The sequence below is a fragment of the Zonotrichia albicollis genome, unplaced genomic scaffold, assembly GCF_047830755.1.
Source record: "Zonotrichia albicollis isolate bZonAlb1 unplaced genomic scaffold, bZonAlb1.hap1 Scaffold_254, whole genome shotgun sequence".
In the NCBI taxonomy this organism is placed as follows: Eukaryota; Metazoa; Chordata; class Aves; order Passeriformes; family Passerellidae; genus Zonotrichia; species Zonotrichia albicollis.
In genome coordinates, this window is record NW_027428428.1 from 1,941,118 (window position 1) to 1,954,198 (window position 13,081).

The 13,081-nt window shown below is 51.1% G+C and overlaps 1 protein-coding gene and 1 long non-coding RNA gene across 3 annotated transcripts in view; one reads left to right on the forward strand and one right to left on the reverse strand.

The window, feature by feature from the left end:
* Positions 1 to 13,081, forward strand: part of LOC141727738 (uncharacterized) — a 667,665-nt gene that overhangs the window by 47,517 nt on the left and 607,067 nt on the right. The window lies entirely within an intron of this gene.
* On the reverse strand, positions 7,188 to 8,120 carry LOC141727741 (olfactory receptor 14A16-like). The gene has a single exon (XM_074534027.1). The coding sequence runs from the start codon at positions 8,118 to 8,120 to the stop codon at positions 7,188 to 7,190; it is 933 nt and encodes a 310-aa protein (XP_074390128.1).

Below are 13,081 nucleotides of genomic sequence, written 5' to 3' on the forward strand. Positions count from 1 at the left end.
AATTTCTGTTCACCTGATGGCACCTGGGGTCCTGGACGGTTATCCTTCTCCCAAATTCTTATGCTAGCCTCCCTAATCATCTGAACCTCTTCTGGAGAAAATAATATACTCAGGATGGAATTCATCTCCCCCCAAGTGTAGATATTTGGACCTAGAAATTGATCCACTTGGTTGGCTATGCCCACTGGGTCCTCAACTAAATGCCCCAACTCTTTCTTGAATCCTCTCACCTCAGAAGCAGTTAGGGGAGCATTCACAAAGCCAACATCTCCCACTACTCCTCCCATAGGAACCTCTCTGAGGGGAAAGAGTCTCCCTGCCTTGGAGGTCTTGGATCTGGTACCACAGTACGGCCCATCTTCAGATGCCAAACTACTTTGAGGGATATCTGGGTTACCCTGAGCTTTCTGCCCATCAGCAGGTGTATTTGCTGATAGCTGTTTATCGGGCGAGGAGGCATTTGTGTCCCAACTAGGAGGAGGTAAAGGGACAGCAATAGGAGGGGGAGAAGAGACTGAGTGGATATTAAGTGGAGCTGGAGAAGGGGTGGAGAATGCAGCAGGTGGAGTAGGCACCTGTGGTGGTGCAGAAGGAACTGGAGGGGATACTGGGTTTATCATAGCGGAAGCTGAAGAGATAGAAGGAGGAGTCTGAGCAGGTGGTAGTGAGATGGCAGCCGGGGGAAGAACCGGACCTGCCATTTGAGGTGCTTGAAGAAGAGGATTATAAAGTGGAGGGGCAGAAGGAGGCAAATAATCCAGGGGATCCCATCTTTTACTAGTCCTATCATCCCCTCCTTCATTCTCCTCTTTCTTCCTCTGTACCTTACAAATTTGCACCCCTTCATCCCCAACAGTGCTCTTTAACCAGCAGGCTACATACAATAATGGCTCAGGATCAGTATCCCCTCGAGCTGTCAGATAATTATTTAATAGCTGGCACATCCACTTATCCTTTGTCCCACACCAAGGCCATCCTCCTTGTATCTCTAATTCTGGCCACACTTTCATACAATAATGGATCATTTTCGCTTTATCTAATCCCTCCGTGGCCTTTATAGAATCCCATTTTACTAACAGTTCTCCTAAGGGACTATTGGGATGTATATACCTCAGTCTCTTACCGGTCTTTCTACTATTACACCCTCCCATTTTACAGGTCTCAACAGTAAAAACGTCCCAAAGATGCCTTTACTGACTGGTAATTTCAAAAAGAACCTTCTTTGAGGAGCTTCAGCCTCCTCCACTGAACTTCAAATTTCTGCCTGATGCTCAGGACTTTATACTGAAACAACTGCCCAATCTCTTGATTGCCCAACTTTCCCCACGTCAGGTCTTACATCTATCGGGACTTGAACACACGATGCCTAGGGCTAAGAATCCGGGTTGTGCCTGACTCCCTCAGTCAGGAGAAACAACTGCCTGATTTTTAGTTTGCCTAACCCGCCAATTTTTAGGCTTCACCGTATCAGGACTTAAAAGCAAACCATAGCCTCCTTCGCTGGGGTTTGTGCCTGACTCCTGTGTCAGGACTTACTTTTGCCTGCAGGGCTTATGAGCTACCCGAATCCTTCTCGGGACTGACAAAATCTTATGCGAATCCTTCTTGAGACTTACAAATGCTACCCGAATCCTTCTCGGGACTGACAAATCTGCCTGACTTCCCTCTGTCAGGACCTATTTTGGGTGCGTGCCACTCATACAAATATTCCCTCCGCACGCCCGGAGAGGGGGGGCCCTTTATTCCCCCTTGGGAGACTCACTCACTCTAATTCCACGTGCTTCCCCCTGTTTCCAGCCGGCTTTCTCGCGAAAGCTCGGAAACGCGGTACTGAGAGGTCTGCTCTCACTTCGAAGGTCCGGCTGCCGGCCTCCATCTCATTCACGCACACATGCGCACGTCTCCAGCTCCCGCCACTGGCTTTCTCACCAATCTGGTGCTCCGGTGCTCCTCTGTGTCGCTGGTCCCGAGCCGATCCCTCTGGTCCTGGTAGCCAGCTGTCCTGAAGTCCAAGATGGCCAGTCTTGAGTCTTCTTGCGGCGTGGCTATTCCGGACGAGCGCCCCCAGCTGAAATAAACAGGGCCAGGAGACTTCTTCTCCTTTTTAATGCCTTTATTAAAAGTGATCAGCTCAGGATTGGGCAGCTCGGCAGGGCTGCAGTCCCCGTCGCGTCTCCCAGGGCGGCTCAGAGGAGGAGGATATGCGCAGCTCTGTCCACTAAAGGCAGAGCCGGGGGAACCAGTCCTCGTGGGAGCCTTTAGGGCGTGGTGTCCCCCGTCAGATGTTGGTTCTTTCAGCTTCTCAGCTACCTGGTCCCGGCGTTGGGTCGACTCTCTGCTCAGGGCGAGAGGGACTCTGCATCTCCGCAGGCTCAGCAACTGGCTCCTCATGTCCAGACACCACTTTAGTCTCTCAATTCTTATTTGGCTCGTTGTTTTTGGGGTTTTCTCTGTGGGTTTCAAGTCGTGGTCTCACAAAGCTATCTGGTCTTTGGAGTCACTTTGCATAACCCCGTCCACCCTCTCAGGTGTCTTCCCTATGTTGGAAGAGCTCGCTGCCTCGGGGAAGGGCCATCTACCCCACCCAGCCAGGCCTTTTACTAATACAAAAGAGGAGATAAGCTCTAACGCCTCGTGATTACCATGACAAAACACTAAGAATTCTGGCAGAGACAGAGACCTGGCTGCGTCCCTGTAACTCTTTCTCACAAAAAAAATATTAACTTAATTTTTGTTCATAACATCCCCGACGTTACCAGATGGATCTATTGGCCAGACCAGAAGGATTTCATCTCCCTGTTGGTAGCTATTCCCCCAACCCAACCCTCCTTTCTCTCTCTCTCTGTCCTTTATCGCCTTTCTAATCCTTCTGTTACATTTGCTATGGGCATGCAATAAAAGGTGCATTTGTTTTGATTGAAAGTCCCCTGCTGTGTGTCTTCAGGTATTGGAAAATAATGATAAATAAAGTACACATAGTTCATAGGATAAATCGTAGACACCAGCCCTGGGATGGAGAGTGTGCCTCTGTCTGACCTGCTGAAAAGATCTCAGCAGGCCAGAGAAAAAATGTTATAGATAAGAAACAATAAACAACCTTGGAAACCAGAGCCAAAGAATTCAGACTCCTTCTTGGAAACATCAGGCTGGGAAAAAAGGATTCTTGGGGTCATCCCCAACTGCAGGGAACCCGAGATTGGTCTTCTGGGCTATCTGGGTCAACATCAGAGTAAATCTGGAAGTTTTGCTTTAGCCAATTAAGCCATGGTGCTGGGGTCTTGTCTTTTTCCTGGGTGCCGTCCAACGCTAACCTGGTATTACTCCCTCTAGGGACTGATTCCTTTATCCCTCTGGTCATCAGGGACCTGTAACCTCTCATGTTCCTTCCCCCCTCTTCTTGATTAGGGTCCCAGTCAGGCTCCACTGAAGGCATTTTTTGGTCACCTGGGGGCCCAGGTTGGTTTTCTCACTCCCAAATTTTCATTCCTTCAGTTTGTATTAATCGAGTCTCTTCCGGGGAAAATAGGATGTTAAAGATGGAGTTCAATTCTCCCCATGTATAAATATTAGGGCTAAAAATGGATCAATTAGATTTGCAATTCCTACTGGGTCTTCCACTAAATTTCACAGTTCTTTCTTAAGTTTCCAACTTTGGACGCAGTCAAGGGAGCGTTTACAAATCCAATCTCACTGGCCACCCCGCCCATGAGAACTTCTCTGAGGAGGAACAATTTTTCACTTTTGCCACTTTGGACCAGGTGTTACAACATCAGCTGTGGCGGCTGACTGGGTAACTGCACTCTTGGGCATGAGATTCTGAGACGTTTTTTGGCTTCTCATTTGTGGTGGGGGAGGCAGAGCAGGAACTTGCTGGTGAATAAGGGGTGCATGAGATGGCAGAGGTAAGGGGACGGTAGTGAAGGGTAAAGAGAGTAAGGAGAGGGTGGAGGGGAAGGTGGTGGAGGTGTAACTGGGTTAGGAGGTGGTAAAGGAATGACAGCTGGGAGAGGAGGAGGAACTGGGTCCACAGAAAGAGGAATTGGAGGAAGGATTTGAGGTACTGCAAGGGTAGGAGGGAGGTAGGTGGTCAAGGGAGTCCCAGTTTTTGTTAGCCTTCCCAGCCTCTTCTTCTTCTTTTACTTTCCTAGCTTGCTTTCCCTCTTTTCATTTATAGACTCTTGTATTTTCCTCCTCTGAGGTGTACTTTAGCCAACAGGTGGCGTTCTGTATGTGATGGGCCTTTTGCAGCAACTTGGGGAAAAAATAAAGTGCATCACCTTTGGACAGAGAGGCAGGTAACTCAGGAAATGTTTAAGGATATTGTAAGGTTATGCAGAAAGAAAATTAGAGAGGTGAAAGCTTAAGACTAAACCAGGCCACTTCTGTGAGGGATAAGAAAAAGGTTTCTATAAATAAATTAATGACAAATAGAGGTACAAGGACAATGTGCATTCATTATTGGGGGAGATGGGGTTACCAAATATGAGGGAAATGCTGAGGTACCTAACCACTTCTTTGCCTCATTTTTCAAGAATAAGACAGGTTATCCTTGGGACAAGAGTTCTCCTGAGCTGGTGGAAGGGCACAGGGAGCAGAACAGCCCCTGGAATCTAGGAGGAAGCAGCTGGGGACCTGCTGAGCCACTCAGATGCACACTGGTGTGTGGGATCAGATGGGATCCATCCCAGGGGATGAGGGAGCTGTGGATGAGCTCCCCAAGCTGCTCTCCATCATTTACCATCAGTCCTGGCTCAGCAGGGAGGTCCCAGAGGACTGGAGGTGCCAGTGTGAGCCCATCCCCAAGAAGGGCTGGAAGGAGGAGCTGGGGAACTCCAGGCCTGTCAGCCTGACCTGGGTGCCTGGCAAGGTTATGGAACAGATCACCCTGAGTGCCACCCCAGTGCACCCACAGGATGGCCGAGGGGTCAGAGTCAGCCAGTGTGGATTTCAATATCTGCACTGATGATGTGCATGAGGGGACTGAGTCCAGCATCAGCAAATCTGCAGATGACACCAAGCTGGGTGTGAGTGTGGATCTGCTGGAGGGTAGGAGGGCTCTGCACAGGGCCCTGGACAGGCTGGATCCAGGCCCCAAATCCAACAAGTTTAGGTTGAACAAGACCAAGTGCTGGGTCCTGCACTTTGGCCACAACAACCCCTGCAGTGCTACAGGCTGGGGACAAAGTGGCTGGAGAGCAGCCAGGCAGAAAGGGACCTGCAGGGACTGATGGGCAGCAGGCTGGACATGAGGCAGCAGTGTGCCCAGGTGGGCAAGGAGGCCAATGGTCTGGATCAGGAATGGTGTGGCCAGCAGGAGCAGGGCTGGGATTCTTCCCCTGCACTCGGCACTGGTGAGGCCACACGTCGAGTGCTGTGTCCAGTTCTGGGCCCCCAGTTTAGAAAGGCCATGGAGGTGCTGGAGCGTGTCCAGAGAAGGGCAACAAGGCTGCGGAGGGGTCTGGAACACAAGTCCTGTGAGGAGCCGCTGAGGGAGCTGGGGTTGTTTATCTTGGAGAAGAGGAGTCTCAGGTAGACAAGGCAGTGTCAGGGCACAGGTTGGACTTGATGATCTCCAAGGTCTTTTCCAACCTTGCTGATTCTGGGATTCTCTGAAACCACCCTTGGAGCAGTTGCAGGAGGAGCCCTGGGCCTCATCTTCAGGAGCTCCAGCAGCCCAGGTCCCTCAGCTTCTCCTGCCAGCCCCAAAGCCCATCCTGTCAGTCCTGCAGAGCCTCTGCAGCTCCTCCTCACTGCCCAGAACAGGGAGCCCCAGAGCCAGACACAGCAGCCCAGATGTGCCCCCCTGGCCTGGGGTGCCTCTGGCAAGGGAGCAGCACCAGGCACTGCAGGAGCCTGCAGACAATTCCTGCAGCACTTGTAGGATGATCGTGGCTGCCCAAGTGACGTTCCTATGGTACCATGTCAGAAACTGCAATGCGGAGTAGAGTCAGACAAGAAAGTGCAAACAGGGATGGGCTATTTGCAGGGGAGAGAACAGGGATGGGAGAGGAAGAAAACTGAACAAGGAAGAGTAGAAAAAAAGCAAAGGTGAAGCCAGGGAAATGCTCAGGGCAGTTTGGGGGTGGCTGCCAGGCAGCCCTGGCTCTGAGCAACAGCGTCTGCAGTGGGGCAGGAAACTCCCAGCTGATGGGAACAAACTTTCTGGCTGACTGCAGAGGCCAGGACAAAGCTGAGTGGTTTCCCTGCTGTCCCCCAGCCCTTGCTGGCCCCAGGATCTGATGGCATTTGTGCTTCCTCAGGTTCATGTCCCCACACCAACAGCATGAGGGTGCTCCCCCTGCTGTGTGCAATGCAAACAGGGGCTGCTGAGCCAGTGCTGCCGTGTCTGTGCCTGCAAGGATGGGGCACCTGTGTGAGCTGGGGGAGAGGCCAGGGCTGCAGAGGGGGGATGTTGTTGGCAGCTCCATGAGGATGCTCTGGGGCGCTGCCCTGGGCTGTGCAGCACACTGGGGATGGATCAGCCCCTGCTCTGCTGCTCCTTCCCATCTGCCCCAGGGCCCTTGCAGAGCCCCAGCCATGCTGTTTGCCCCCAGCCTACCCACGGCCAGCCTGGGGCTGCTCACGGGGGTTTCTGTGCTGAGCATTGGCCTGGCTGTGTTCTTGAGAGAGCCTGGGCAAGGAGCCTGGAGCCCCCAGGGCCTGGCCTGGGGCATCAGTGCTGCCCCAGCAGTGCCCATGGCCTGTCCCTGCTGCAGCCCCGGCACTGCCACCCCCAGGGCTGTGCCCGGCCCCGAGAGCACTCAGGCCCTGCAGCAACACCAGGGCCACCAGGGCAGCGGGGCAGGGCCACGGCAGCAGCACTGGCAACACCAAGTGCTGCTGCTGCTGGGCACAGCTGCTGGGCCAGCACTGATCTGCCCCCAGCTCTGCACACAGACATTGCTGCTGCAGCTCCATAATAGGCAACAAAAGGGCATCTTTGCAGAAAAGTCTTCTGGGAGATACTTTAGTTTCTTTAAAGCCACCGAGTGTGCGGCCCCTCATTGAAAGAGTCTGTGGTCACAGGGAAGGTGGAGAGAAACAAAATGAGAAATGGCACAAGGAATGACATTTATTTGTGGACAATATGAAAAAAGTAAAACAAAGAAGAAGAGCTTCCATAATGAAACTAAGAAGTAGCAAATAAGACTTTTATTACAAGTGATTTGGCGTAATTGGCCAGCAGTTTAATGTTTGTGAATGCATGCAGTCATCAGTCTCCACACTGCAGACTTGAGCTCCTGGTTCCTCAGGCTGTAGATGAGGGGGTTCAGGGCTGGAGGCACCACCGAGTACAGAACTGACAGGGCCAGATCCAGGGATGGGGAGGACATGGAGGGGGGCTTCAGGTAGGCAAAAAATGAAGTGCTGATGAACAGAGTGACCACAGCCAGGTGAGGGAGGCAGGTGGAAAAGGCTTTGTGCCGTCCCTGCTCAGTAGGGATCCTCAGCACGGCCCTGAAGATCAGCACATAAGAGAAAACCATGAACACAAAACAGCCAAATGCTAAACACACACTAACAGCAATTAGCCCAAGTTCCCTGAGGTTGGATTGTGACCAAGAGAGCTTGAGGATTTGTGGGACTTCACAGAAGAACTGGCCCACGGCATTGCCATGACAGAGAGGCAGGGAAAATGTATTGGCCGTGTGCATGAGAGCATTGAGAAAGGCACTGGCCCAGGCAGCTGCTGCCATGTGGGCACAAGCTCTGCTGCCCAGGAGGGTCCCGTAGTGCAGGGGTTTGCAGATGGACACATAGCGGTCATAGCACATGATGGTCAGGAGGCAAAGCTCTGCTGCAATGAAGAAGAAAATCAGGAAGACCTGAGCAGCACATCCTTTGTAGGAGATGTTCCTGGTGTCCCAGAGGGAATTGTGCATGGCTTTGGGGACAGTGGTGCAGATGGAGCCCAGGTCGCTGAGGGCCAGGTTGAGCAGGAAGAAGAACATGGGCGTGTGCAGCTGGTGGCCGCAGGCTACGGCGCTGATGATGAGGCCGTTGGCCAGGAGGGCAGCCAGGGAGATGCCCAGCAAGAGGCAGAAGTGCAGGAGCTGCAGCTGCCGCGTGTCTGCCAATGCCAGCAGGAGGAAATGCCTGATGGAGCTGCTGTTGGACATTTGTGCTGTCTTGGCATGGGGATCTGTAAAAAAAGTACTCATGCAATACTTGGGTTTGGAGAGGACTTTAAATATCCCAGCACAGCGTGGGGGCACTTTCCCCCCTCTGCCTGCCCAGGGCTCTGCTGCCTGGAGCTGTCCCTGCCAGCAGCTGCTTCCCTGTGCTCAGGGCTGGGCCCTGCCAGTGCTGCCAGAGCCCAGCCCAGCTCTAGGGGCTCAGCTCTGCCCTGCAGTCCCCTCCCAGCTCTGGCACTGCCCAGGGGCAGCTCTGGCTCCGCAGGCTCTGATGGCAACGTCAGAGCAACCCTGAGGAGCCTGGAAAAGCGACACAGATGCTGCCTGTGAGGGGTCCTGTGGTGATTTTCGTCAGCGTCTAGTTTATTCACATCTGAGATAACTTTTTTTTTTCTAAATGTGAACTGAGAGATTAATGTCTATGTTCAACTTCCCATCTAGGTAACCCGGAGTAGTAGAATAAAAAGCAGGATTTTCTCTTTGAGGCAGCCCTTGCCTTGCTGTTCTCCCTGTATATTCTATTTGCAAATGTTCTCCACTTTAATGCCATGCTGGGAGCAGTCCTATACAATGCAGCATCCACCCCTCAAAAGGAGAACACTTCCAAGCCTGACCAGCTGTCTCCTCCCACCCAGACCTTGTCCCCCAGTGCTGGGAGCAGCTGCCAGGGCTGGCTGACAGCTGTCCCTGGCAGGCAGCAGAGTCCCTGTCCCAGCACAGCGCCCTGGGCTGCAGGACCCTGCTCTGCAGGACAGCCCTGGGCACCCCTGGCTGCTCTGCACAAGAGACAATCAGAGAATGTCCTCACAGGGTCTGTAGGCATTGGGATGTTCCAGCTTTAGGAGATGGCTCCAGGAGCTGCAGCTGCATTGTCCTGCAGCCAGAGGTTCCTGTGCCAAGGGCTGGCAGTGATTCTGCCCCAGGCACTTCTCAGCCCCTTCCCAGCTCTGACTGATTGAAGCTCTCTGTGTCTCTGTGCTGTGCCCGGGGTGGCTGCAGGCAGTGCCCCAGCCCTGCTGGGCTGGCAGAAGAGCTGCTCATCAAGAGAAATGTGCTTTTGAAGCTCTTCTTGGTTACCAGGAGCTGCCTCTGTGCCAGAAGCCCAGCCCAGCTCAGCAGCACAGACACAGCACAAGGACTTTAATGAGCCTCTTGGGCTTTGTGCTCAGGCCCTGGACATCAGTCCCTGAGAGGCAGCTGAAGAAACCTCTCCAGAACTCCAAGTCAGAATCCAACTCCAAAGTTTCTTGGACTTTTAATGGGTTCCACTGAAGAGCACAAATGAGAAAATGTCCCCAGGCAGAGCAGAGAACTGGAGGCAATGATGACAGGTGGGGACAAAGAGAAGCCAAGTCTGGGTGCCCTGGGGCACAGCAGGGTCTGTGCCACCAAGGTCTGGGAGGAGACACCTTGTCCTGAGGCCCTGGGGCCTCCTGGCACAGCCCCAGCCAGGCTGGGCGCTGTCAGCCCCTTGTCCTGCCCTCAGCATCCCCCCCAAGCCCACATCCCAGTGGCCTCAAGGATCTGCTGGAAGGAGTCCCTGGGGAGCCTGGCTCAGCAATGGCCCTGGGGGCTCCTGAATGCTCCCTGTAGGGACTGCAGGTTTTTCAAAGGACTTTGGGTTTGGCTTTTGCCTTGGAGTCTCTGAGAGTTTTGTGGAATCATGGCCTCCAATTATCTGCTTTAATTAGTCCCTGGAGAGGCTTTGGCAGTAACAACACTCAGTGGGGCTCATTAGTACTTCAGGGTACTTCAGTTATTTTAAGGTACTTGGTGTTTCCCTTTGGATACTGACTCTGTGAGAGGCTTGTGTAATCACAGCCGCAGTTATCTGCTTTAAGGAGTCCCTTGAGAGCTTTGTACTGACACTCAGTGGTGCTCATTAATGGCTTTAGATACTGAAAGTTTTTTATGTACTTTATGGATTTAAGATTACTTTTAGGTACCTTTATGGATTTTCTTTCCCACACTGAGTCTCTGAGAGGTTTTTGTGCCATCCTGGTCTCCAGTTCTCTCCTCCAAGGACTCCATGAGGAGCCTGTGTTGGGTATCTTCCCTCTTTCTGTTTTACAACAAATATAGAACTGGAAGAATTTTGTAAGACTTTCTAAAAGCATCCAAACAAACATGAGACAATTAACAATACAACAGCAGCTAAGAAAATTAAATGTCCTGTTTTAGCTAGACATCATCCAACATTTTAGTCCCTTGGATTGAAAGAGTTTATTGAACCAGTCTTTGTTTTCCACTTGAAGCTTCTTGAACTCTTCCTTCAGTACCTGAATGCTCTTGTGGATTTTCTCGCTGTGGATGGAGAGGTTCATGCAACACATGCCCTCAGAGTCTACACAGCCATGCCCATGTGCCCAGAGTAAAACCTCTATCGCTGTTCTGCAAGGTGGCATGTCTGATGGTCTCTATGTCTGAGAGCAGGCCACTCATTGTGAGGGAGGTAGCATTGGTTTGCTTACTTAACAGGCACCCAAGATGGTCTGATTGTCCTAAAGCTTTAGCTGCAGCCACCCAAAGTAAATTGAGGATGCTACCATCTGATACCTGGATTAAAGCTTGCAAAGCCATCTCTTTGATATCATTCAATACTTCTCTAGAGATACCTGCTGCTTGATCATCTGGTAGGCTGTGTTGTCCTTCTCCAGCTAGATGGTTGATTGTCAATTCTACCCTTGCCTCATTATTAGCATAGTCATTGCTGTTAGCATAATAAACACTTCCATCCCTCTTCCCACAGGGTGTATTCTGTAAATGACAACAACATAATATATTTTAAATCATCGGTGTTTGAGAAATGTGCTGTAAACATGGCCTTCATTATGTCATTAAAGCAAGGTAAGTTCTTCCTATGGTTTTTAGATAGAAAGATCCTTGATTTCCCTGCAAACCAGTGGCTGATACCTGGGATTCTGCCCCCTTCTTCCATAACATAACAGGGCAATGAGGAATTTTGAGGCTATTTGCCAGTCTCCTTCCTTAACTGGAGGCATGGTCCAGGGTGGAGAGGGAATGATTGACAGTGAGGGCAGGACCCGCAGTTGTGTGGGTGGAGTCTGGAGCTTTTGTCAGGGCAGAGACGAAAGTTGTGGTAGCAGGAAGTGGAGGACCCAAGATGGAGGGACGGTAGGCTCAGGTCAGGCTCCTGAGCCATATTTTGGCTCGTTCTGTCTTGAGTCTTCAGGGCATGATGCTCCAAGACAGCATGGCCGTTGCCATCTTGGATCATCATTAAAGGTTTGAGAAAGGCAGGTTTGAAGGGAGGTCCTGAGTTATGAGTTACGGATTGAATTTTCAACACACTGCTTGCTGGTCAAGTGTGGTGTGGAAGATGGGGGGCACGCAGGGTGCAATGGGGTACCTTTTGATCAAAAATTGTACAGTTTAATGTCCACTGAGTCCTAAAATTCAGTAGTATGGATGTCATCAGCAGAGGCATCTGGAAAATTTTTAATGATCCATCTCATGATTGATTTTAATTTGTTCTTTGAATATATTTTGTCATGATCAGTGAGAATGAAAGCATCCATATATGCTCCTTTCTACTTTGGACATCTGGCTGCCCAATTTTCTCTTTCTCTGCCTTATGGGGAAGAGCCACTGGAACACTCCATTAATTATGGGACATGGCTACATACTGTAAAAACACAGTGACTAAATGGGCAATGAGTGTCTTGCATTTCCCCAAACCCACCTGCAATCCTATGCAGGTGAAACCGTCATTGTCCCTGCTGATCCTGGCTAAGGTCCCTTGAAGCAACGATGAATCTGCTGAGCCTGGCACAATCCAAAATCCCAGGGAGCTCTGACCTATCCATCAGCTAACCCCAGCTGACATGACTGACACAGGGAGCCCTGAATGTCATGGTCCCTGTTCGGATGCCAAATGTCCCAATGAGGGTGGCTGCAATAAACCTCTCTGGTTCCCTGACTTCAGGGCGAGGGTGGCGAAAATGCAAAGGAGCAGGATCAATGGAGTTGTTTAAAAGGAACTTTAATTACTGTGCTGGAGAAGTCCAGCACAGTACAAGCAGCAGGATCCTAAAACCTGAGTCAAAGGGGAAGCAAGAACATAGATACTTGGGGCTAGAAAACTAGAACAATAACATATAGAAGAAATTAGTAACCAGTAAACCAATAGGGGAGGAGAACTTGGACAACTTAGCATAACAGCACTAAAGGCTTATGGGGGACTTCTCAAGCTCACCCTAAGTTAAAAGAATGACTCCTACGACTTGAAACTCACACCCAGTTCTTCCAGGGTAAAATCTGTCTGACTCTGAGTTACAGCTGGGCTAACTCTCACATTGCTGATTTGCAATGGTCCCTTGGGACCATGCAGCCCAACAGAGCCACAGTGATGTCCTTGGTTCCAGGAGGCTCCACGGTGTCACAATGGTCCCTTGGATCCATGGTGCTCTGCAGTGTCACAATGGCCCCTTTATTTCACAAGGCTCCCACATTTCACATTGGTCTCCCTAGGAAGGAAGCCACAGAGCCCCCATGTTTCAGCAGCTGATGAGTGGAAACCACCAGAGGCCAAGGCAAGCCTGACCTGTCTGTCCTGGCGGGTTTGCTTGGACCAACCCTTGGATAATTGAAATTATGGATGTGGAATCTTAATTTCAGACATTTGTGCCTGGAGAAGATGGATGTTTTTCTTCCATAAAAAGAAAAGCACAGAGCCCTTTCCAGTGTTTGCAAAACAAGTAAGTGCTGGCACTCAGGAGTCAAAGACCAGCCAGACCTGTCTGTCCTGGCAACTTTTGTCTGGCAGTAATCCTTGGATACACAGAAATTTGGAGGTGGAATCCAAGTTTTGGCCATGGATACCTGGAAAAGATGGACAGTTCTTTTCTATACAAAGGAAAGCCCAGAGCCTCAGTGTTTCAGGGGCAGATGGGAGTGGCCTTCCACATTCCATGGTCGGCCAGACC

Bases quoted from the DNA above. Each gene is read 5' to 3' on its own strand.
- LOC141727741 (XM_074534027.1), bottom strand. From the start codon at position 8,120: ATGTCCAACAGCAGCTCCATCAGGCATTTCCTCCTGCTGGCATTGGCA.